The sequence below is a fragment of the Anguilla rostrata genome, chromosome 15 (assembly GCF_018555375.3).
Source record: "Anguilla rostrata isolate EN2019 chromosome 15, ASM1855537v3, whole genome shotgun sequence".
Lineage (NCBI taxonomy): Eukaryota > Metazoa > Chordata > Actinopteri > Anguilliformes > Anguillidae > Anguilla > Anguilla rostrata.
In genome coordinates, this window is record NC_057947.1 from 32,604,936 (window position 1) to 32,630,418 (window position 25,483).

Sequence of the window (25,483 nt, forward strand, 5' to 3'; positions counted from 1 at the left end):
GTGTCCACCAAATACTGATGATATAAATTTTTGGGGTGAGAAAATATGGTCTGGTTTTCACGGGGATGCACTTGTATGTAATAATCAGTTTAATTTCTTAACGTTATATTTTTATGATTGTGAATGGGAAAAAATGAAATAAAAAAATAGAAAGTTTTAGAACAATTCTTACAGAAACTTACAGAAATGGTAACAGTTTAAATTAGTCTTAGCATAGCATTTAAAGTTGCTTATCTGCAGAGTATTTGACTAACCTGTATCTGTGCCTGCCAAGGAACATGCCAGATGGGAAAGTTCAGACTATGCATACAGTGCTGTCAGGCATTTTAAGTCCTCTCAGCGTAGCAAAGAGTGTTACATGCACGTTTCAATTATTGTAGTGCATAAACCGCTTTCATTGCTCCTGTCACCTTTTATTCCATTCCTACATTTCCCAGCATGCAACCAGCACAGATGTGTCACTGTTATGCTGTTCTCTGGGGTAAATTCAAGACAAGTGCACGGTCTCAAAGTCCAGTTCTGGAGGGCTGCAGACAGTCTCTTCTGGTTTTTTGGATATGCTTTCAGTAAGCAACTAATTTAGGCCTTGAAAACAAGGTGGTCAGACTCTATAGCCAATGGGTGACTTAATTTAAGCGCATAAGTGCAAGAACACAACAAATCTGAACAAATCGAACTTTGTATTCCTTGACACTGCAGTATTGTGTTTTCTGAGTACAAATGAAAGGAAGAGTGCCTTCTCTTTCAGCAGGAAATTTTATGAATTCACACTCGGTTAAAACGGGAAAGTCTTCGTTTCCATATGTTATGTTAGTTAAACTTTATTCTGCCCTTAAAAAGAAACTGATTGTCGTCTGGGCGTAGTGTTACGAAAAACGATGCGCATATTCGCAGACGCTCTGACAGCTACGGTTGGCTCAGATTGTGGGGTGAGCAATGCTTATTCTGCAAAAACAATGTCCAAATCTACGCAGAATGTATGCAACATGACACCCCGAGGGACGATCTTCCCTTGAAAAGCCGGTACATCTTGAACCTGCGCAGTCCGTGAGCGTAAAACGTAGAATGACGCAACTTTACTCAAGTCCAAACAGGCAGTAACTACAAACTCAAATAAGCAAGTTTTCTCTAAGTAGTGCTCTTTAGAATAATCAGCGGACTGGGTGTTGGGCACACCGATGTATTCGTACAAAAAAAACTGAATAAACCACTTTATTTTCCTATTACATGAGGCATTTTAGCTGCATTGTCTCTTTATATCAGTGTTAGGTAGTGAGGGCCCCCCTGAACGTGGCTCCTCCTCCCCGCGCCGCGCTGCGTCTGGCCGCCCCCTCTCGGCTCAGCCGCGGACCGTCTCTTCTCTTTCACTGAGCTCCGAGCGCCGGATAACCCTTACCGAGTACACAGCCATGGCAGAAAGCGCCGGCTTGGAGAACCATCGCATCAAGAGCTTTAAAAACAAGGGGCGCGATGTCGAGGTAAGTGCAGGTCGGATGATCGTCGTTGTTACTCGTCGTCTAGCGTCTTGAGGAGCTATGAGAAGCGGGTAACGGGCAGATGTGCCCCGGCCTTTGTGACAAGCCTGGGGGATGGGGGGGTTGGATGCGCTGGGCATGAGGAGCGTGTATTCCGGAAAACCCTCCACCCTCGCCAGACATTACTATACCGTTAACCAGGCGGGCTAGTAAGCCAATAGCCCCGTCACCATGCGGGGCGGGCGCGGCCTAGGGAGAGGCCTCCAGGCCGCGCTGTAAAACCAGATTCCCCAGATTGGCGCCGGCTGTGAGTAGAGTCCTAGACGGCTGGCAGTTGCGCTAAATCCCGAATTCCACATCTGAAAGAGTCGCACCACGGTTCCCATAGTCACACCGACCCAGGCCGAGCTGCGATTAACAAGCTAGCGGCTGGGCTAGCGCCGCCACACAGAAGCAACTACGGACACGAACTAACCATAAAAGCACTTTGATAACTAAATAACGTTACAGCATTTGGCTTTTACAGTTGACAGTGGCCTTGAATTAAGGCCAAACTCATACTGGTGTTTTTTAAAAATCGAGAATTAATAATTTCCATGTTGAAGCTGTTCGTAGCTAGCTTAGCATGTTTGCTAGCAAGTGAGCTGAGAGGTTAGCGGGCGTGTGTTGGATATTTTGTGCAGACAGGCGGTCTGAAATCTATGGGTGTTGTTTGAAGCTACTGCCCCACGGCCCATCTGCCTTGCCTGGTTTGGTGATTCTGTTTATTCGCTTTCCGTCTCAGCAGGTTTATGAAACGGCCTTTCGCTTCTCTTCAGCGCAAGTTATCTTTTCAGCAGGCTAACTGGCTAGCATGGCTACCGTGCGGTATTATGTCGTCGTAGCCTAAGAATAACAGGCATTTAACAGCTTATGTCATTTAATATCAGCATTTTGCTATTCATACGTACAATCTAGGATAAACACGACAAATTAAACGACAGTTTCAGATTTAGTGCTTGCTAGTCGAGATCACTAATACCGCATTCATTTTTAATCTACAACCGGCATATTGTAGCTACGATTGTACGAGGGGAAAATGGCCAACGCTGCTGTGTCACAGAAAATTGACAATTCATGAAACTGTAGCCGTAGTGCTGACTTTGATGCTTTGATGGGATATATATATATATATATATATATATGCATATGCATATGCATATGCATGCTCGCTGTGTCTGACACGACGCTTAAACATAATGTAAAACCAGCAGTTAGTGTTTGCTTTTGCGAGTACCAAACTCGCTCTCCATTTTCAGCACTAGTGGTCAGCACGAACGATCCTTCCAGATTTTTAGGACTGAGCGCAGCTGATCTGTCCCAGGAGGATACGTGTTTATACGCTGTTACACGCCTCCATCCATGGACGATTGTGTGGCTACGTACCAATTGCACGAGCGAGAAGGCTCCTTGGGGTGGGCTGCATGGGTGTTGATTGCGGTGTATTGCATATTTCGAGATATTTGACTTTTATCTGTGTGGCTCACCACTTCCTCACTTGACCGGCTAGCTTCATTCTGTTAAGCGGCGTCTGTCGCCTTTGTTCGTGTACACATCTGTCCCCTCGGTCTCCATTTACTCACAGCTGCTGCTTGGTCACCGATGGTTTTTGTACCCGTGAAGCTAGTTCCATTTATTTCTACGGCTCTGACTAGATTAAAAAAGTGACTCATGAACTCTGATCTTTTCCCGCACAATCACACACACTGTGCAGCTTGCCGGCTTGTTTTACCTGGGCACTGCAAACCCTCCTGCTGAAGTATGTTTGTTCTGCTCTGGTCTGATCCTGTCAGAACCACTAGAGTTCGATTCACGTCCCCTCGTGTTTAACGCCGGCCATGCAGATCTGCAGGAGCTCCTCCACGTATCTGTCCAAGTAGACAGGGTCTGATTGTCATTGTGCACTTCTGATACCTGTGTTATTGACTCCCACACACTTTCACGATGGTGTGATGGCACGCGGACCGATCCCTAAACAGCATGCGGTATGAAGGGTGTGTGCACGGGCCTACAGTGGCCGTCGGGGATTAAGCTTGTCTATACTGGCTTGTGTACATCGCCTCCTTAAAAAAAAAAAAAAAAAAAAAAAAAAAAAACAATTACGAAGATAATGTTAGTACTGTTAGTGCTTTACGTAAATCTTAGCATTCGCTATGGCCACACCCATTAAGCTAGTGTGAGTGACATTGCAGTCCCATTTTTCACAGATGAGTATGTTAGAAATATCACTGCTATGAAAATATGTAGCGTTATTATGAGTGAGGTTTATGTTTTGATGTAGCTGGGGAAGAGTGGATGTAAGGAAAAGAGATGCTGGCTGCCGAAGTGCTGGTCAGTGCTACGGCAGGTTACTGTGGTAACCAGGTGACACAGTGCTATGGCAGGTTACTATGGTAACCAGGTGACACAGTGCTAAGGCAGGTTACAGAGGTGAGCAGGTGATACAGTGCTAAGGCAGGTTACTGAGGTAACCAGGTGACACGGTGCTAAGGCAGGTTACTGTGGTAACCAGGTGACACAGTGCTAAGGCAAGTTACTGAGGTGAGCAGGTGACACAGTGCTAAGGCAGGTTACTGTGGTAACCAGGTGACACAGTGCTAAGGCAGGTTACTGAGGTGAGCAGGTGACACAGTGCCAGTCAGTGCTAAGGCCTCCAGCTGCCGTGTGGGTCGTTCCTGCAGAGAATGTCATCCCCTGAAGCTCAGCCTGTGACAGAGCTGTGGTTATCCAGCCAGTATTATAATAAAAAGGGGAATGGGTTCTGGAATGTTCCAAAAAGTTTAAAAGTTTTATATATATATATATATATATATATATATATATAATATTATTATAAAAAAAATTATTTATTTTTTAAACTATGCTGCCTTTAAAATTCAGAAATGTTGTACCAGTGAGAATCTTGTGCCCCTTGAACATGGCTTATTCAGAGTCTTTGAAAGCAAGCTTCATACAGATTTTATACATTATTTTATACATTGTACCCCAGTTTATTCATTGTAACATATTTATCTAAAATATACACTACATGGCCGAAAGTATGAGGACAACCCTACCAATTAGTGGGTTTCGGCTACTTCAACCACACCCATTACTAACCCGTGGATTAAATCAAGCATACAGCCAGGCATCCCCATAGACAAACATTGGCAGTAGAATGGGTTGCACTGTGGAGCTCAGTGACTTTCAGCGTGGCGCTGTCATTGGATGCCACCTTTCCAACAAGGCGGTTTGTCAGATTTCTGTCCTGGTCAACTGTCGGTGCCGTTATTGGGAAGCGGAACCGTCCGTCTGGAGCTCCATGAAATGGGTTTCCATGGCCGAGCAGCCATACTCAAGCCTAAGATCATCCTGTGTAACGCCAAGCTTTGGCTGGAGTGGTGTAAAGCACACCGCCATTGGACTCTGGAGCAGTGGAAGCGCGCTCTCTGGAGTGATGAATCACGCTTCACTGTCTGCCAGTTTGACAGACGAATCTGGGTTTGGTGAATGTCAGGAGAACACTACCTGCCCGAATGCATAGTGCCAACTGTCATGTTTGGTGGAGGAGGAATAATGGTCTGGGGCTGTTTGTCATAGTTTGGGCTAGGCCCTTAGTTCCAGGGAAATGTTAATACTACAGCATAAATTGACATTCTAGGGAATTGTGGGCTTCCAACGTTATGGCAGCTGTTTGGAGTAGGCCCTTTCCTTTTTCAGCATGATAATGTCCCCATGCACAAAGCAAGGTCCATAAAGAAATGCTTTGCCCAGTTTGGTGTAGAAGAACTTGACTAGGCTGCGCAGAGCCCTGATCTCAACCCCATCAAACAGCTTTGGTATTAAATGGAACGCTGACTGCGAGCCAGGCCTAATCGCCCAATGTTGGGTATATATATATATGTGTGTGTGTATATATGTGTTTATATGTGTGTAGTGCATCCAGTGAGTGTTTGGACAGTGATACCATTTTTGCTGTTTTGGCTCTGTTCTCCTGCACATTGGAATTCGAAATGAAACTGTGAGTATGAGATTGAAAAGCAGACTCTCAGCTTTAATTTGAGGGTATTTGCTTTTACATCACGGTTGTAACAGCAGATTACTGATTTTGCCGTTAAAGTGGACGTGGTGCATTCAGATAAAAGTCCTTCCGGGCCAGCGTTGGTAGGTCACAGCTCTGTGCTTTCATTGAGAAATGCTTTTGTTTGGTAACACAGACATGTCATGCCCAAGCCCCCTTCCACCCTTATGAGCTGTTAATGATTGATTATGAGTCATTAGCCGTGGAGAGGGATGTATACAAAATGAATATCTTCACAGAATGAATACAAATCTGAAGCAGGCCAAAGAGAAACCTGTGAGGTGTGTGTGGCTGAGGGTTGTTTTGAAGCTGAGGGGTGTGACTCACACGTGGTTAAATAGGCATTCCAAGGGGCAGGATTGGGTGTCTCCCCTTCTGAGCACCGAGCATGTTTGTGGAAGCCTTAAGATCTCCGCTGTGACTTGAGCTGTTATTTTGCTGTTGGTTGGTGTCACACACTGGTTCAGCGTCTTGGCAACTGTGCCCATTGTGTGTGTGTGTGTGTCTGTCTGTCTGTGTTTATTTGTGTGTGTGTGTGTGGGTTGTAGAATCAAACCTAAATGGTTCAGCACCTCTAATGTCATATGGTTAGAATAGAGCACTGAGTGTGTGTTCTCTTTACACACTCAGCACTGCTCAGCATATTGCTTTGTGGGCCTCAGTCTTCACGCAGGAGCTTAAAATGTTTTTTAAAAGACAATTTTATTCTTTTTTTATTTTAAAGCAGAGCGGGACAGTCCCACCCTCCTTTAGTATTTTTGTGCTGTATTAATGCAGGTGGAGAGCAGGGGGGGCAACGGACAGAAGGGACCCCAGCTGAAAAGGTGCCATTAGCAGGGATCAAATCGCATGTAGCTGAGATGGGGCTTTCCTGTGGACTGTGGCACATGAGCTGTGCTGGCACATGGCCACATTTTTTAGTGCTGCCAGGTTACTCTGCACATTTCTATGTGAGGTAGAGGGAAGGCCCTGGCCACTGGTTCATTAGCAGTGTGAAGCCCCACCTACAGTAGCAGACGCTCTTATCCAGAGTGACTTACACAACTTTTTACATAGCATATTACATTGTATCCATTTATACAGCTGGATATATACTGAAGCAATGCAGGTTAAGTACCTTGCTCAAGGGTACAACGGCAGTGTCCTTACCCGGGAATCGAACCTGCGACCTTTCGGTTACAAGCCCAGTTCCTTACCCACTGTGCTACACTTCGTCATTAGCAGTATGAAGCCCCGCCCACAGATTCATCAGCTGTGTGAAGCCCCGCCCAAGGGTTCATCAGCTGTGTGAAGCCCCACCTAAAGGTTCACTAGCAGTTTGAAGCCCCGCCCACACTTTCATTTGCATTGTGAAGCTGCACCCACAAGCACTCATCACGCACTACATCCGTTTACAAGACTGAGTCACGCACGCACACAGACACACGCACAGCTCCAGGCTGTGCTGAGGGTAAAGCCCTAAAGCTTTAGTCTCAGAGTGGTAGAGGTGGTGTCCGTGCAGGAGGAGCAACACTCCCGCAGCTGCTTTCATATGAGATTACTGTCCGTGTTTTTGGACTGACAGGAACAGGAAATAAACTCCTTATATCCTTCCAAATCCTCCTTTGCTCTCCTCGGCATGGCTGCCCACCAATCAAAAAGCACGTCCATGTAGCACTTGTGTCCTGATCTTGATGTTGTTCTTTTAATGTGTCTCGGAATCATGCCTTGCTTCTGTCTTAACACTTTGCCACAACTTTACTCATTTAGCCTTAACACTTAGCCACAGCATTACTCATTTAGCCTTAATGCTTAGCCACAGCTACTCATTTAGCCTTAACACTTAGCCACAGCATTACTCATTTAGCCTTAATGCTTAGCCACAGCTACTCATTTAGCCTTAACACGTAGTCACAGCATTACTGATTTAGCCTTAACACTTAGCCACAGCTTTACTCATTTAGCCTTAACACGTAGTCACAGCATTACTGATTTAGCCTTAACACTTAGCCACAGCTTTACTCATTTAGCCTTAACGCTTAGCCACAGCTACTCATTTAGCCTTAACACGTAGTCACAGCATTACTGATTTAGCCTTAACACATAGCTACAGCTTTGCTCATTTACTCTTAACACTTAGCCACAGCTTTACTGTGTGAACTAGATTTGATGTTCATGCTGTGGGTAGCTGCTACTTTATGATAGAACTGTACTTAATCTGACCTGTGTTTTCCAATGGCCTTCGGTATGTACTTCGCTTTGGATAAGTGCCTGCCAAATTAATATGAAGTAATGTAATGTAATCCTCCTTCAGCCTGTCTCGTCCCCATCATCTACACTGAAGTGGATTTAAAAGGTGAAGTCAAGAGTGGGGCTTTCACCTAGAGTTGCCTGGTCAGTCAGAGTAGGTGTCCTCCTAATGTTTTGCACTCTCAGTGTAAATGCACTGTGAGTGTCCACAGGACCCCTGTATGTTTAGCATATCCACTATTTTGGCCCGTACAGAGAAAGTGTCCCAAATCACAGTGCCTGTCCTCCTTTTTTGGACAAAATAAAAACATTGGGGCGCAAAAGCAGTAAAATGGAAGGCCTTCGGCATCCTGTGCAGTTAGTGTGAGCAGTGACGGTCGTACTGGTTACGTAAGCATCTATTTGCGATGGTAACACGAGCCTAGACCTGCAATCACAAGGTCTAACGGCATCTAATGCCAAGACTGCGTTGGACACATGAGACACACCCCCACCCCCCACCACTGTGACCTGGTGTTTCAGGAGTGATCGTCATGGCGACGTCAGCATCCCAGCGTGATCCGTCACTGTGATGCTGAGGACCAGCCAGCTGTTATAGTGGTGTGGCCACGCTGCGCTACCCTTAGCCACCAGAGTGCTCTTCTCCTGGGCAGGAGCTACAGCTCTCTCCCCTCTCCCTGTCATGTCCTGTCCTGAACTGTTTTTTATCGAACAGAAACTTAGTTAAAACACACGCATATGCCCACAAATTTCCATATCATCTTGGTAATGACTACACGTGACTTCCTGCTGGAGTGCTCATGGGTAACGGAGCTGTGTCTCCAGACCTGTAGGGCTGCTGTGATTCTCCAGACCTGTAGGGCTGCTGTGTGTCTCCAGACCTGTAGGGCTGCTGTGATTCTCCAGACCTGTAGGGCTGCTGTGTGTCTCCAGACCTGTAGGGCTGCTCTGTGTCTCCAGACCTGTAGGGCTGCTCTCTGTCTCCAGACCTGTAGGACTGCTCTGTGTCTCCAGACCTGTAGGACTGCTCTGTGTCTCCAGACCTGTAGGACTGCTCTGTGTCTCCAGACCTGTAGGGCTGCTGTGATTCTCCAGACCTGTAGGGCTGCTGTGTGTCTCCAGACCTGTAGGGCTGCTGTGATTCTCCAGACCTGTAGGGCTGCTGTGTGTCTCCAGACCTGTAGGGCTGCTGTGATTCTCCAGACCTGTAGGGCTGCTCTGTGTCTCCAGACCTGTAGGGCTGCTCTGTGTCCTCCAGACCTGTAGGGTTGCTGTGATTGTCCAGACCTGTAGGGCTGCTCTGTGTCTCCAGACCTGTAGGGTTGCTGTGATTCTCCAGACCTGTAGGGCTGCTCTGTGTCTCCAGACCTGTAGGGTTGCTGTGATTCTCCAGACCTGTAGGGCTGCTCTGTGTCTCCAGACCTGTAGGGCTGCTGTGATTCTCCAGACCTGTAGGGTTGCTCTGTGTCTCCAGACCTGTAGGGCTGCTGTGGTTCTCCAGACCTGTAGGGTTGCTGTGGTTCTCCAGACCTGTAGGGCTGCTGTGATTCTCCAGACCTGTAGGGCTGCTCTGTGTCTCCAGACCTGTAGGGTTGCTGTGATTCTCCAGACCTGTAGGGTTGCTGTGATTCTCCAGACCTGTAGGGTTGCTGTGATTCTCCAGACCTGTAGGGCTGCTGTGTGTCCTCCAGACCTGTCAGGTTGCTGTGATTCTCCAGACCTGTAGGGCTGCTCTGTGTCTCCAGACCTGTAGGGCTGCTCTGTGTCTCCAGACCTGTAGGACTGAAATGAAATCCCGGAACGGATCATCCCTCATTCTGCACCATCTTTCCTGAACTGTGATGAATGTTCATGTGATGAAAAAAATGAGCTGACTGAGTCTTCTCCCTTCTCCCCCCCAGACTATGAGAAGACATCGGAATGAAGTGACTGTAGAGCTGAGGAAGGTAAGCACTGCGCCGTTTCTTAAACTGATCCTGGAACAGTTCTATTTGCCTTGTGGCAAAGCCGCTCTGAGAATAAGTCTTTACTTTCAGTTTCGGCTGATCCCAGAACAGTTGAGGGAGTTTGGCCCAATCCCCGTCTTGGGTTGATTTTAACGGATGCATGCATGTTGACTCCAAGTTACCCCTTTCCTCAGTGAAGGAGCAGATTGACTATAACTCATGGGCTGGGTCTGTGTGTCTTGTCTGTCTGTCTCTGTGTACAGCATGTGTATATCACACGGTCTGTGTCTGTCCTGTCAGTCCAGCACATATCCTCCTGCGACCTGGCAGAGAAAAATATTTTTAAAAATATTAGGCTATGTATACTTATTGAATGTGCCTTGTTGTGTAGGTGTCAGCATAATAGAATAAGGGAGACCCAGAGACCCATGTGCTCAACAGGGGACAAAAATGAATTGTCGGGTCTTAGGAGGATGTACACCGTGATGTCTGGCTGTGTGTCTGTCCGTCAAGTGTGTTCATACCATGCTGTCTATGTACGTCTGTATGCATGTCAGTGTGGCGTATCAAAGTGTCTGTGTTTCTGTCAGTCCAGCATATATGTGCCCTGCAATGTGTCTGTGTGTTTGTCAGTACTGCGTTATATATACCACGCAATCTGTGTTTATGTCTCTGTCAGTACTGCATATATATACCATGCAATCTGTGTCTGTGTGTCTGTTAGTACTGCATATATATACACCGAGCAATCTGTGTCTGTATGTCAGTGCAGCTTATATATATATACCACTGTGTCTGTGTGTCTGTCAGTCAGTCGAGCATATATATACCATGCGGTGTGTCAGTGTACAGGCTAGCTTGGCCCACTCAGTGTCTGGTCCCTGGGTCGTTGTTCCTGACTGTGGGGGTGGGTTCTCCACCTTCCAGGAGCTGAAATTAGAAAGGCCAAACACCCCCAGACCCAGAACCCCCCCGCCCCCCCCCCCCCCGCCCCCGCGCACTCCTCCTCAGCTTACAGTTGACCGGCCTGGCTGTGGGGCCCCGTTCTAAAGCGCCTGAACGCCGAGTCTGGCGTTAAGTTAAGCCGCGAGCGTGACTGCGTGAGGTGATGTGGCCGAGTGGGGGTGTGCTGAGGTCACTCAGGTGCCACCACCACCACAAATCTATATTTTATATGTACGCATACACACACAGCACACACACACAAACACACACACACACACACACACACACATGCATGCACACACACACACACACAGACACACACACACACACACACACACAAACACACACATACACACACAAACACATGCATGCACACACACGCACACACACACAGACACACACAGACACACACACACACAGCACAAACACACATACACTCACACACATACACGTACACACGTACACACACACATACAGCACACACTCTCACACACACATGCACACATACAGCACGCACACACACACACACAAACACATCATACAGCACACACACACACACAAACGCACATACACACTCATGCGCTCACACACGCACACATGTACACACACAGCACATACACACATGCATGCACACACACACGTACAACGCACAAACACACACATACACACCCACACAGCACACACACACAAACAATTTTAATCTGTACTCTACAATTTCAGATTTGTAATCAGATATTTAACGTGTGGTTAAATGGTTGATTCTCAGCTTGTATTAATGCAGGTTTTGTTTCCTGGCTCAAAATAGGGCTTAGGCTGTGACTCTGCATCACAGCGACTGCAGTCAGTCTGGCTTTGCTGCCGCTGTCTCCCTTTATTTAGCTACATTTGGAATGCAAATTCTGTAAAAAGTCTTCAGGGGATCACCACAAATGCATTGATGTAGGCCATAAAAAAATTAAATGTGTGGCAGAAATGAATTATTAGAACAATTAAAATTTTTGAAGAGTCACACATTGTAAGTGCCAGAATTGGGGGGGAAATGTATATGCTGTCCTAAACAGTACAGCGGTTTGCATGGCAGAGGCCTTGTTTGTCCTGTGTGTAAAATGTGAAAACGTGTTCAACTGCGTGTACGCGAAAATGTGTTTGACTGAACGATTGAATTTGTGTTCTTTATAGTCAGTGGAGAGAGTCCGTTGTGTTGGTCTGGTTCAGTTTCTTTCTGTCCTTGAATCTCAGGGAAGTACACGTTTGCAGATTTCAGTTTGCCCTGATGTGTGTGGAGCTCTTTCCGTTGTTCGCTATTATGGGTTTTCTCTCTCTCTGGCCCAGAATGCTTTGCAGCAGTAAGCCTGACGTGTGCTTTTGCCCGCAGAACAAGAGAGATGAGCACCTACTGAAGAAGCGCAACGTACCCCAGGAGGAGAGCCTGGAAGACTCCGATGTAGACGCTGATTTCAAAGGGGTGAGTCTGCTGAGCGCCCCCTGCTGGCCAGTGCTGGGATAGGCGTGCTCCTCGGTGTGTCTGTTTGCGTTGTTCTCCCCCACGTCTGTGTGCGTGCGCGTGCCTGCGCGCTCTGTAACCCGAGAGCTGCTGTCACATTTGCCGCCCCCCCCCCCTCGACCACTTAGCGCATCTATTTCTGTCCTGGGTGTCTGTCTGTCCTTCAGACTCCCGCTGTGATATTAAAGCCTGCTGCACTGATGAAGCCGTAAACAGGGCCTGTGCTGAAAGCCTCTTGCCCCATCCCGGGGCTGAAGGGGTCGTGCTCCATGTTTGGATGTCTATAGCGTAATACACCAGGAGTGTGGAGCAATGCAAGCTGGGAGTTCTCACTCACATGATGGATTGTCCTTAAAAAAAACCCCTGAAATGCCTGGGACCGTGATTTTCAAATCTTCCATTTCCTGTGTGGTGTCCCTTTATAGCCTGTTGTTTGATCCATAAAATATCATGTCTGTATTATTATTGTTCTTGTACTTGCCTGACATTTTTCTCTCTTTTTCCCCCCAGCAAAACGTAACACTAGATGCAATCTTACAGGTACGTTTCGTCTCCATGAAGTGGTGGCGTTGGTGACTGAAAGTGAAGATAAAGCATTTTGAGCTTTTTCTGTTCTGGCCTTAATGGGGATCCTAGCGGCAGACCAGACAATACTTTTCAGTCAGATCCCTGAGAATTTGAGGTTGAAATTAGTTAAAAACCTACAACTGCGTCAAAGAATTCATTAGGAAATGTTTCTTATAAAATTGTAAGTCCTTGCAGAAATTTTACTGATATCTAAAGGGTTAACCAATTTCAAACTATTTTTTGACTCAGGCTAACCTCAGCCCCACAGTTCCTGGGGTCTCTCCTCTTTGGGCCCTGGGGGGGCCTATGGGTGTTCTTGGTTAATATGGCACTGTTTTGCGTTATTAACTATTCTGGGTTATTACGGGACTGTGTTCTGGGTTATTACGGGACTGTGTTCTGGGTTATTACGGGACTGTGTTCTGGGTTATTACGGGACTGGTGTTTCGTGGTTAGTTATATGGGACTGTGTTCTGGGTATACGGACTGTGTTCTGGCCACTGTGTGGTTATTACGGACTGATTTGGGTTTTCAGGACTGTGTCTTTATTACGGACGGTCGTATTGACAATGTGTTGGATCAGCTTTCTGGTTATGGGACGTGTCGGGTATACAGGCTGCCAGTGGAATGCTGCAATTGGTTGTCACTTATCTTTGACAGTGCAAGCAGTGTGGTCGTGGTGCGCTGCGGACGCGTGTTGATGTGCATGTGCGTTGTGTGTGGTGCGTGGTGTGGTGCGTGTGTGCGTGCGTGTGTGTTTGTGCGCGTGTGTGTGTAACAGTGCTTCAGTACAGATGAAGTTGGGGTGTGTGATTTCTGTTGTGTGTCTCAAAGCCTGATTCAGACAGCTACTCCGGTTCCAGGTTTTCTGTCCGGCTGACTCTCTGGTCTTCTCTTGCAGAAAATTACTCTCCAGCGACAGAAACCCCCCCATCGATGACTTGATAAAGTCTGGGATCCTCCCCATCCTGGTGAAATGCCTGGAGAGGGATGACAAGTAAGCCTGTCTGACGTCTTTCATGGGGGGCGGGGGGGGGGCTGAGGAACTGTGCTGTCTAATGGGCTGGTAACTGTACTGCACCTGTGCTGCACCTCACTGCTCCCCGGCTGGGACTCCCCCCAACCCCCACCCCTCCTTTCTCCCTATGCTGAGACACCCTGCCCCCCCCCAGCTCAGAGTCTTCCTCCCGCCTCACCGAGCCCTGAGACTTCCCCAGTCTGACAGCCGTGGCTGAGACTCTGACGTCAGGTGTTCCCTGTGGGTAATTAAGCCTCCCCATCTGGGCAGTGATCGCACGCACATCCGCTCCTCCCGCCGTTCCGTTTTTAACAACAGGAGCTTTCCCGGTGTTTCTGAGCGTCTGCTGCACCTGTGTTTTACTCGGGCTGGGTTAACACTTGACTGACTGATCCAGTCATGATGACGACGGCAGTTCTGTCTTAACGACCGGAGCTGGTGATTGGTCTGGCCTCGCCTGTGTGATGGCGCTCACACCACACGACTGGAAACGGATTGAGGGTTTCACATGAAGATTCGCTGGGCTGATTCGTGTCTCAAACCTTCTCAAAAGTTTGGGGGAAAAAAAAAAAACCAAAAACATGACTACTCAAAACATATTGTGGTTGTTGTTGCATAGAGTTCGCTTCCTGCCTGTGCTGTTTGTCTTCCTCTTGAACTTGGTGTCAAGTTTCAGTCTGACCAATACTCACTTGTTACTTTTCACTTTTTTTTTGAGCCCTTTCATACGATAGGGAAATTGGTGCCAACCGGTGGCCCAACTGGCTGCAGTTGAGCTCTGAATCTGGGGAAAATCGGGAATTATCAGCAAGTGTGAACCAAGCTGCAATGAATATTCAGAAGATACATGCAATTGGAATGCTTTGGTGCCAATGAATAAATTGAGTATAGAGTGGAGGATGCTGGGATATGGAAATTAATTGTGTGGAGCGGAGGATGCTGGGATATGAAGGTGAATTGTATGGTGGAGTGGAGGATGCTGGGATATGGAAATTAATTGTGTGGAGTGGAGGATGCTGGGATATGGAGATTAATTGTTTGGAGTGGAGGATGCTGGGATACTTAGCTGAGTTATGTAGAGTGAAGGATGCTGGGATACTGAGCTAAATTATGTAGAGTGGAGGATGCTGGTATACTTAGCTGAGGTATGGAGAGTGGAGGATGCTGGGATACTGAGCTGAGTTATGTGGAGTGGTGGATGCTGGGAGTTGGAGTACTGGTTCTGTATAGCTTTCTTGTGTTTTCTAATAAGCCAAGCTGTGACCCTTGTGGTCTGGAACTGTGACACTCTGCCTCTGAGTCACATGACTTTGGGGAGTCTAGAGTTTCAGGCACTAACGCTGTGCCCCCCCCCCTTCTTTTGCAGTCCTTCCTTGCAGTTTGAAGCTGCCTGGGCACTGACCAACATTGCGTCCGGGACCTCTGCACAGACCCAGGCTGTGGTTAAATCCAGTAAGTCCACTGACTGTGAGCTTCACTGGTGTGTGTGTGTGTGTGTGTGTGTGTGTGTGGGGGTGTTATATTCATGGTTGTCTGTGTGTTTGTGTTATATTTCACGGTTTTGTGTGTGTGTGTGCGTTCATGGCTGTGTGTGTGTGTGTGTTATATTTGTGGTTGTGTGTGTGTGTGTGTGTATATTCATGGTTATCTGTGTGTGTGTGTTATATTCATGGTGTGTGTGTGTGTGTGTTATACTCATGGTTGTGTGTGTGTGTTACATTCACGGCTGTGTGTGAGAGTGTGTTATATTCATGGTTGTGTGTGTGTTATTCATGGCTGTGTGTGTGTGTGAGTGTTATATTCATGGTTGTGTGTGTGTGTGTGAGTGTGTTATATTCATGGTCGTGTGTGTGAGTGAGTGTGCTATATTCATGGTTGTGTGTGTGTGTGTGTGTGTGTGTGTGTGTGTGTGTGTGTGAGAGTGTTATATTCATGGTTGTGTGTGTGTGTGTGTGTGTGAGTGTGTTATATTCATGGTTGTGTGTGTGTGTGAGTGTGTTATATTCATGGTTGTGTGTGTGTTATTCATGGTTGTGTGTGTGTGTGTGTGTGTGTGTGAGTGTGTTATATTCATGGCTGTGTGTGTGTGTGTGTTGCTGCAGATGCTGTTCCTTTGTTCCTGCGGCTGCTTCACTCTCCACATCAGAATGTGTGTGAACAGGCTGTGTGGGCCCTGGGCAACATTATCGGTAAGTACACCAGACCGAGCGGGGGGGGGGAGGGCCTGGAGCCGAAGCGCAGTCTGACGGTTCTGTCCTCGTCTCCCAGGCGACGGGCCGCAGTGCCGAGATTATGTCATCTCCCTGGGCGTGGTCAAACCCCTGCTGTCCTTCATCAATCCCTCCATTCCCATCACCTTCCTCCGCAATGTCACCTGGGTCATCGTCAACCTGTGCAGGAACAAAGACCCGCCCCCGCCCATGGAAACCGTGCAGGAGGTGAGGCTCGGTTTGGGGGCGGGGCGGTGTGGCTGTGTGGGGGTGTGGCTCTTTGGGTGTGGTTGTGTGGGGGTGTGGCTGTGTGGGGGTGTGGCTCTTTGGGGTGTGGTTGTGTGGGGGTGTGGCTCTTTGGAGTGAAATTGTGTGGGGCTGTGGCTCTTTAGGGTGAGGTTGTGGGGGGGTTTGGCTATGTTGGGGTGGGGCTCTTTGGGATGTGGCTGTGTTGGGGTGTTACCCTGTTTACTCTCCACATTCTGAAAGCATGTGTGCTATGCTAAACTCCCGATAAGGCCGCCTGTCTACTGTGGAGGTAATCAATTACTGTTTTAGCACCTGTCTACACTTATGTTTCTATGTTTCTCCCTCTCTTTCTCTCTCCCTCCCCCCCCCTCTCTCTCTCTCTCTCTCAGATCCTGCCAGCCCTGTGTGTGCTCATATACCACACTGATATCAATGTAAGTTTGCAAAATGTGATTCTTTAAACCGTTTGTCCGCCTCTGCTGGTGTCTGTGGTAATGCTAATGACCTCTGTGCGCTAGCACTCTCTTTCCCTGCTAGCGCGCGCGCTACATTAGCACCACAGGCGGGAGGCTGGCGTGATGTGCCGTTTGTCTGAAGTGTGACGGGCAAAGGAAACGCGTTAGCGACAGCGGTCACGACCGTGTGCCTGGCAGGGTTTGAACGTGCTGCCTGTGGCCGCAGGCTGAGCTCTCCGTTGTGCTGTAGCGGTTCAGCGCGATAGCGCTTTGGTCTGATCCCGTATTTCTTTTCCCGAACGGTGTGTGCCAGTGGGACGCGTGCGTTTGGCCTGCATCCCTCCTGCAGACCCGCAGAGACCCGCGGCTGATCTCTGAGTCTCAGGGAGCCTCGTCGGACTCGCCAAAATAACTCTTCTGTGCTTTAGCGCCTCACGGTGGTGCTGTGTGTTTTAGCGCCTCACAGAGGTGCTGTTGTTAACTTGCACTGCGATTGGTCCAGCTCCTTTGGTGATGTCACAGCGATCACCCCTGCTAAATTACTGTGGTATTTAAGTTGCCCTTTGTGAAGGGAAGACTGCTACAGGGTCACTTCCACGTCACAGAGGGAAGGAGACATCAGTAATGCCTGCAGTTCCATCACTGTTTTGGGGTCCCACAGTGACTGCGGTCCTGTTTTGGGATCCCACAGTGACTGCGGTCCTGTTTTGGGGTGCCACAGTGACTGCAGTCCTGTTATGGGGTCCCACAGTGACTGCGGTCCTGTTTTGGGGTCCCTCAGTGACTGCGGTCCTGTTTTGGGGTGCCACAGTGACTGCGGTCCTGTTTTGGGGTGCCACAGTGACTGCGGTCCTGTTTTGGGGTGCCACAGTGACTGCGGTCCTGTTTTGGGGTCCCTCAGTGACTGCGGTCCTGTTTTGGGGTCCCACAGTGACTGCGGTCCTGTTTTGGGGTCCCACAGTGACTGCGGTCCTGTTTTGGGGTCCCACAGTGACTGCGGTCCTGTTTTGGGGTGCCACAGTGACTGCGGTCCTGTTTTGGGGTCCCACAGTGACTGCGGTCCTGTTTTGGGGTCCCTCAGTGACTGCGGTCCTGTTTTGGGGTCCCTCAGTGACTGCGGTCCTGTTGTGGGGTCCCACAGTGACTGCGGTCCTGTTTTGGGGTCCCTCAGTGACTGCGGTCCTTGTTTTTGGGTCCCTCAGTGACTGCGGTCCTGTTTTGGGGTCCCACCGTGACTGCGGTCTTGTTTTGGGGTGCCACAGTGACTGCGGTCCTGTGTTGGGGTGCCACAGTGACTGCGGTCCTGTTTTGGGGTGCACGCGGGCTCACACACGTTCTGGTCCTGGGCAGATCTTGGTGGATACAGTGTGGGCTCTCTCGTACCTGACGGACGGAGGGAACGAACAGATCCAGATGGTCATCGACTCGGGCGTCGTCCCCTTCCTTGTTCCTCTGCTCAGTCACCAAGAGGTCAAAGTTCAGGTACGTGACGCACCGGGCTTGCTTCACATTTTTTTATTTCACTGACCATTATCCCCAATCTGTCCACAACTCTCCAAACCTGCTGTTGGACTTCATTGGCAAGCATATCTGTACTTGTAGCTTGTCTTGTGACATTGCTTGCTGTAAAATATTCACTTTACTTGTAAATGCTTCTCTGAGTATGTTTTTGGCATTTCGTCATTTTTTTGTCTGAAATCTGAACGTTTGAAATGTTAATTTATTGGGTGTTGATGGTGACGTGCCACTTCCTGTTTCAGACGGCTGCTCTGCGGGCGGTAGGCAACATTGTGACGGGGACGGACGAGCAGACGCAGGTGGTGCTGAACTGCGACGTCCTGTCCCACTTCCCCAACCTGCTCACACACCCCAAGGAGAAGATCAACAAGGTGCGGCCCGTTTACCGTGTGTGTGTGTGTGTGTGTGTGTGTGTGTGTGTGTGTGCGTGCGTGTTACCAGTCAGAGCGGTGAGACAAATGTGTGTGTAAAGCTCATGTTTAAGGGAATTCATAATGAGACTCTGGGGTGCATACTGCAGCACACTGGCCGAGCGGAAGTCCTGCTCCTACCTGCATGTTACTCTTCTCCAACAGCGCCCCCTGGTGGAGTTCATTAGCACTGCTCGGCCTGTTCTCCCTCTGCCAGCTCCTGGTGTTGCTGTGACATGTCACGCTGTATTTTTAAGAAAATTTGTGGTACCACTGTAAATTAAGGAAGGTGTGCTCAGGTTTGGTTGTCCATCTGAAAGCTGGTCCCTTGGGGCTGTGGAGTCACGCTCTGCTTCCTGTACTGTAGATCAGATTGAACGCTCTACTTCCTGTACTGTAGATCAGAGAGAATGCACTACTTCCTGTACTGTAGATCAGAGGGAACGCACTACTTCCTGTTCTATAGATCAGAGGGAACACTCTGCTTCCTGTTCTATAGATCAGAACGTTCTACTTCCTGTACTGTAGATCAAAGAGAAAAATAATTATTTTAAAAAGCCAAAAGCTGTGAGGGCCTATTTTGAAAACATAGCTAGACTTAAGGATTTTTGTGGGAACTGGTCCGCGGGTGGTGAATGGAACAGTTTAAAAAATTTTTTTTTTTTTTTAACATGAACCGTTGCATCCCGTGTGTGCATGTGCATGCGTGTGCTTGTGCAAGTCAGTCTGAGGTTGAGGTAGCACTATTTGTGTTGTGTTCTGTGTGTTTTGTGCAGCTCCCAGCAACACTCCTCTCAACCCCAGTTATTCAAACGAGCTTCTGAAAAGGCAGTACACAGTTAGTGAGATTAGTGTCCTGTCATCTGATTGGCTCTAGCTAATTTTAGCCAGAATGTGCTATAGGTCAGTGATGGAGTTGGCTTGAATCCCCGCCTGCAGTTGGAGCCCCACCTGAGTGGGATCATGACTCATCAGGGGGTTTGGCATGTGAGATTACTGCAGCACTGCACCACAATGACCACAGTTCACCTGATTTTCCTGCAGGAGGCGGTGTGGTTCCTCTCCAATATCACTGCAGGGAACCAGCAGCAGGTCCAGGCTGTGATTGATGCAAGACTCATCCCTATGGTCATCCATCAGTTAGCCAAGGTGAGAGAGTACACCTTTACACCTGTACCTGAGTGTCCCCCAGACACCCCTGTGACTCATTAACACTCCTATACCTCTGACTCATTAACACATCTGTACCTGAATGTCCCCCAGACACCCCCCTGACTCATTAACACACCTTCACACCTTTGTACCTGAACTCCTTCCCCTTTTCATACACAGTGTTCTCCAGTGCTGCTGATACTGGTTGCAATGGATTTATGCTCTCCTCTCTCTCTCTCTCTCTAGGGGGACTTTGGTACGCAGAAAGAAGCTGCTTGGGCCATCAGTAACTTGACAATAAGTGGGAGGAAAGACCAGGTGAGCGTGTGGCAGGTTTTTTTAGGTGCTTCAGCTACCCGGTGATGGGGCTGATGTGATGTGATTTGGTGTGACCTGGTGTGATTTGGCATGATCTGGTGTGATTTGGCGTGATGTGATGTGAGTTGGTGTGATGTGATCTGGTGTGATTTGGTGTGATGTGATGTGAGTTGGTGTGATGTGATCTGGTGTGAGTTGGTGTGATGTGATCTGGTGTGATTTGGTGTGATGTGATGTGAGTTGGTGTGATGTGATCTGGTGTGATTTGGTGTGATGTGATTTGGTGTGATGTGAGTTGGTGTGATGTGATCTGGTGTGATTTGGTGTGATGTGAGTTGGTGTGATGTGATCTGGTGTGAGTTGGTGTGATGGGAGTTGGTGTGATTCGATGTGATCTGGTGTGATTTGGTGTGATGTGATCTGGTGTGATCTGACCCGGTCTCTGCAGGTGGAGTACCTAGTTCAGCAGAACGTCATCCCGCCCTTCTGCAACCTGCTGTCAGTCAAAGACTCTCAGGTGGTCCAGGTGGTCCTGGACGGGCTGAAAAACATCCTGATCATGGCGGGCGAGGAGGCCAGCACTATCGCTGAAATCATCGAGGAGTGCGGAGGTGAGTGGGGATATGTGTGTGTGTGTGTGTGTGTGTGTGTGGGGGGGGGGTGTAATTTAGGGTATTTGTGGTTTCAGTTTTATAATGTTGGGCCTGGGATGGCTTTGTCTGCGCCTCTTAACATTCCTGCTTTACCTGCTCACAGGTCTGGAGAAAATAGAAAACCTTCAGCAGCACGAAAACGAGGATATCTACAAGCTGGCGTTTGAAATCATCGATCAGTACTTTTCAGGGGACGATGTGAGTATCTGCTGAGAGAGGGGCCCGGTGTCTGGGCGGCCTCACTGAGGGAGACTGAGTCACATTCACACCAAGTCATGAGTCACACTGAGTCACATCCAGTCACACTGAGTCACAAACTACGCTCAGCCGCACTGAGTCACAGCCACACCGACTCATTTACACTGAGTCATGCTGCATCAGACTGAGTCATTCATCAGTTTGTGCAACCCTTTAATATTAAAATGGCAGCTCTTTTCTAATATTTAACTCCGCAGCCATTTCCTATTATTAAACATGGTTTTCTGTGAAGTTTAGTAAAATTGAACTTGAAAATAAAGCTTTTTCGTTTGTTTTAGTTTCGCTTTAAATATGGTATGTGCTACATTGCCAGAAGCAGTGTGTAGAAGTGCTTTTAAATCATTTGATGAATGATATTCTTCATGCTGATAGTCTTCAGAAAACCTAGAAGACAACTTCACCAATGCGTGAAAACGTTATGACTGGCAGGAATATGTGCCTGAATGCATGTGGGTGTAGCAGGGATGCTCGGGGTGTAGGATGCTTTATGAATCACTGTGAGATGCTTTATGAATCACTGTGAGATGCTTTATGAATCACTGTGAGATGCTTTATGAATCACTGTGAGATGCTTTATGTATCACTGTGAGATGCTTTATGAATCACTGTGAGATGCTTTATGAATCACTGTGAGATGCTTTATTAATAGGGGGGCCCGGGTGTGAAAATGTGCTGACTTTAGAGAATTGACGTGTGAATGCGTACGAGTGAAGCATCAGCTCTCGGGCGTAGCAGTGGGAGGCGGAACGGCGCGTTAATCTACTTCCTGTTCCTGTCTCCCGCAGATCGACGAGGATCCCAGCCTCATCCCAGAGGCCACGCAGGGCGGAACCTTCAACTTTGACCCCGCCTCCAACCTGCAGACCAAGGAGTTCAAGTTCTAAAAACCACCCATCCGCCCCCGCCCGCCCTCCCGCCCTCGCCCCGCCCCCCCACAAGGGGGTCGACTCGCTGCTCCGCACCTGTTCCGGTTACCGTCAGAACATCACAACAGATTTCACCCTACAGACCCACACAAACCCCAAACCCCACACAGCAGCCATGCACTGAAGGAGCAAAGACTACTGCAGGCATCACACCCCCTCCCCTCCCCCCTTTGAAAAACAAAAAAAAAATCAAAAACAAAAACCCACAACCCTTCCACCCCCCCCCGCCCGCCTCAGCGATGCTTCAGAAAATTACAGAAAAGCAAAAAAAAAAAAAACTACAAAAAAAATGTAAAAACCCACTTCCCATCACTGCAGTTGCCAAGTCACTCTTCCTCTCCTTCCTCACCTTCCTCACAGACGTACAGAACACTTCTGCATGAGCTGTCAAATCAGTCCAGGTGAAGAGAAGGAAAAAGGAGAGAAAAAAATCCACATGGGGGTGGGGGTATGTGGCTTCCCCCCACCCCCCCCCCCCCCCCCCAATCACTCCAGTCTCACTCAATCGAGCTCTGAGCACATCAGCCACCCCGATTGAAGAAGTTTAACCTCAGAGCTAAGGGGCGTGGCACCATGATGTCTGCCATGCCGTGGAAGGCCCCTGAAATTCGGAGAGGGGAAGGAGAGGTTGTAGTTTACTGACAGAACTCATCTGTCGCCACTAATTTCGTTTAGGTTTTCTCTGGGGTTTTTTTGTTTTTGTTTTGTTTTGTTTTGTTTTTTCCTTGCTTTTTTTTTGTTTGTTTTTGTTTCGTCTTCTCTTCGATCATCATGGAAGAATGAATTTCTATGTTGGGGGGGAGAAAAAAAAAAACTAATTACAAAAAAATGACTGTGAACAACATGCGCATAAAAAAAACTAAACTGGTTTCATGGAAAAAAGATGATTTGTTTTACATAAATTCTGCAAAGGAGAAGGAAAACAAAAAAAACTTTGTAGCATTGATCTTTTGTAGGTCCAGAAACCAGGAATTAAAAAAGAAAAGAGCCATTTTGTGTGGAGATACAACTCTGCTGGAGCTGAGACTTGAGCTGAAAGGAATTACTGTTATTCTGGAAGACTGAAGCCATGCTGCACTAATGATGTCACTGCCTGTGTCCTTGTATTGTGACATCACAGCCTGCCCTCCCAGCTTATTAAATTGGCAGTTGTGATGTCACAGCCTGCCTCCCTGCTCATTGGATAGGCCGTAGGCATGCACACTGTATGGGGGAGACCCGGTGTCCTGTCTCTAGCTAGTGGCTGGAGGTCAGATCTGAAACTCTTCTGTGCGGTGATTCCGATCTGGTTTCTCTTCTGAAGAAAACGCAAACCTCTGACTACCCGGCATGCTTTTGGGCTGTTTTTTTTTTTTCCTGTTTTGTTTTATTGTTTTAATTAATTTTATGATTTCTATTTCCTATTTTCCAGGATTTATTGCATATTTTTTAGTTTGAATTTGAAGACAACATAAAGAAAAATTAAAATTTGTTCTTGTTTAATCTGTGGAGCTTCCACGTCTTTGCGGTTTCTCAGTCTTATTCATACTTGCAAGTAGCACCTTGTACTTAACTGTCTGTGGAAGGTGGCAAACTGCTTAAATGGAAAACGATAACAAACAGTGGAGACCTTTACAACTCTCTGCTTTTTGTTCCGTTTATCTTTGTTTTTTTTCCCAATGGTCACATGCTACAAGCCTAACTGTAAAAATTAATCTAGATCTTTCCCACGTCTCATATTTCAGGCCTGTATAAAAGCTGCAGTAGCTGTCTCTTCCTTGCTGGGATACTGCAGAAAAATAGCATTGCATTTACTGTTGGAAAAAAAAAAATCTTTAAAAAATAACAGGGATTTTCTGTTTTTTTTTTTTTTTTTTTTTTTTTTTTTAAACATGCATACATTGTGATGACAGAGGACTCTGTTTATTGCAGATGGGTTTTCTTGCTGTTGTGACTGGACATTGTCTTCGTTTCCCTGTGCATTTACTTTGTAACGGGATTTGAAACTTAAAAAAAAAAAAAAAAAAAATTGCATTTGGACTAATGTAGTTAACGTTCTGGCTGCCAACTATTGAACGATGTGGGAGATCAGGGGCAAGCAGCCAGAGCGTTCTGGACTAGCCGTTTATTACTGAGGAACAATACTTTTGCAGGTGTACAGTCATGACCTATTTAGACACTTAGACAGAGCCACTTTAAAGATTAGAATTTTTTGTCTTGTATCATAAACCGATACAAGCGTATGTTCATTGCAAGATTTTTACTTGCTGAAGAAAACTTGTTTTAAATGAGAAAAAAAGCGGTAGAATCGCATTTTGGCCTCTGATTGTTTGTATCTTTTTATAAATTTTAGATTGAATTTCTCTTTAAGGTGGCTCACCGTTTCTTTCAGCTCTTGTGCATATTAAAGAGAAGAATGAGTTGAAATTCATTGTGCCTTTTGTTTTTCATTTCTAAGCAACAAAAAGAGTTTCTTAAAAAACAACTAAAAAAAAAAGAGTGCTTAGCAACCGAGGTGTTTGAGAAACGGGGTTTAACCGAGCGAGGCATTCCCCCATTGCTGCGGTGCATTGTGGGACATTTTATCCGAGTGAGGCATTCCCCCATTGCTGCAGTGCACTGTGGGACAATTCAGAGCGGCTTTTCTGTGCTGGGAGGCCAGATTGTTCTATTCGTTCTATTGGCTGACCGTTGTATTCCACTGACATCACCTCCCCACTCCCTACCCATGACCATCACCGCAACTTCACACATTTTTCACCAATCGGGTGGATTCTGAGACTCCATGGCAACATGATGTCATCCCTCTCATCACTCCCTCAGGACATGGTCTCTGTATTAATGATCCTAACCAAAATAAACCTGCTGTTAGCCATTGGCTCTCTACTGCTCTGAGTGTCCTAATTGACACCCTTCAGTGCCTTTTGTATGAGTGTGTGTGTGCATTTGTGCGTGTGCGTGCGTGCGTGTGTGTGTGCATGCGCGTGTGTGAGTGAGAAAGAGGGAGAGAGAGAATGAGTGTGTGGGTGAGATTCTAGTCAATTTTAAGTGAGTCTTATTTTAAAAAATCTGCCGCACTGTCTTTTGTTTAAACAGTCTGTGATGCAGTCTTAAGTGGTCTGTGCTGCACAGTCTTGTTTAAGTGGTCTGTGCTGCACAGTCTTGTTTAAGTGGTCTGTGCTGCAGTCTTGTTTAAGTGGTCTGTGCTGCACAGTCTTGTTTAAGTGGTCTGTGCTGCACAGTCTTGTGTTTAAACAGTCTGTGCTGCAGTCTTGTGCTTAAATGGTCTGTGCTGCAGTCTTGTGCTTAAACGGTCTGTTCTGCAGTCTTGTGTTTAAATGGTCTGTGCTGCAGTCTTGTGTTTAAATGGTCTGTGCTGACAGTCGTGTGTTTAAACGGTCTGTGCTGCACAGTCGTGTGTTTAAACGGTCTGTGCTGCAGTCGTGTGTTTAAACGGTCTGTGCTGCACAGTCGTGTGTTTAAAGTCTGTCTGCAGTCGTGTTAAATGTCTGTGCTGCACAGTCGTGTGTTTAGACGGTCTGTGCTGCACAGTCGTGTGCTTAAACGGTCTG

General features: G+C 47.4%; 1 protein-coding gene across 1 annotated transcript; it reads left to right on the forward strand.

The window, feature by feature from the left end:
- Positions 1-1,030: 1,030 nt before the first annotated feature.
- kpna3 (karyopherin alpha 3 (importin alpha 4)) lies at positions 1,031-24,791 on the forward strand. Its single transcript, XM_064310879.1, has 16 exons — positions 1,031-1,478; positions 9,705-9,749; positions 12,070-12,159; positions 12,709-12,747; positions 13,629-13,762; positions 15,150-15,235; positions 15,886-15,972; positions 16,052-16,221; positions 16,632-16,676; positions 18,048-18,179; positions 18,458-18,586; positions 19,670-19,774; positions 20,024-20,095; positions 20,544-20,706; positions 20,852-20,946; positions 21,792-24,791. Exons 1-16 carry the CDS (start codon positions 1,410-1,412, stop codon positions 21,888-21,890), a joined length of 1,560 nt encoding a protein of 519 aa, XP_064166949.1. The 5' UTR covers positions 1,031-1,409; the 3' UTR covers positions 21,891-24,791.
- The last annotated feature ends 692 nt before the right edge of the window (positions 24,792-25,483 follow it).

Bases quoted from the DNA above. Each gene is read 5' to 3' on its own strand.
- kpna3 (XM_064310879.1), top strand. From the start codon at position 1,410: ATGGCAGAAAGCGCCGGCTTGGAGAACCATCGCATCAAGAGCTTTAAA. The intron at 20,096-20,543 runs GTGAGCGTGTGG...CGGTCTCTGCAG, and splicing joins TAAGTGGGAGGAAAGACCAG to GTGGAGTACCTAGTTCAGCA. The intron at 20,707-20,851 runs GTGAGTGGGGAT...ACCTGCTCACAG, and splicing joins AATCATCGAGGAGTGCGGAG to GTCTGGAGAAAATAGAAAAC.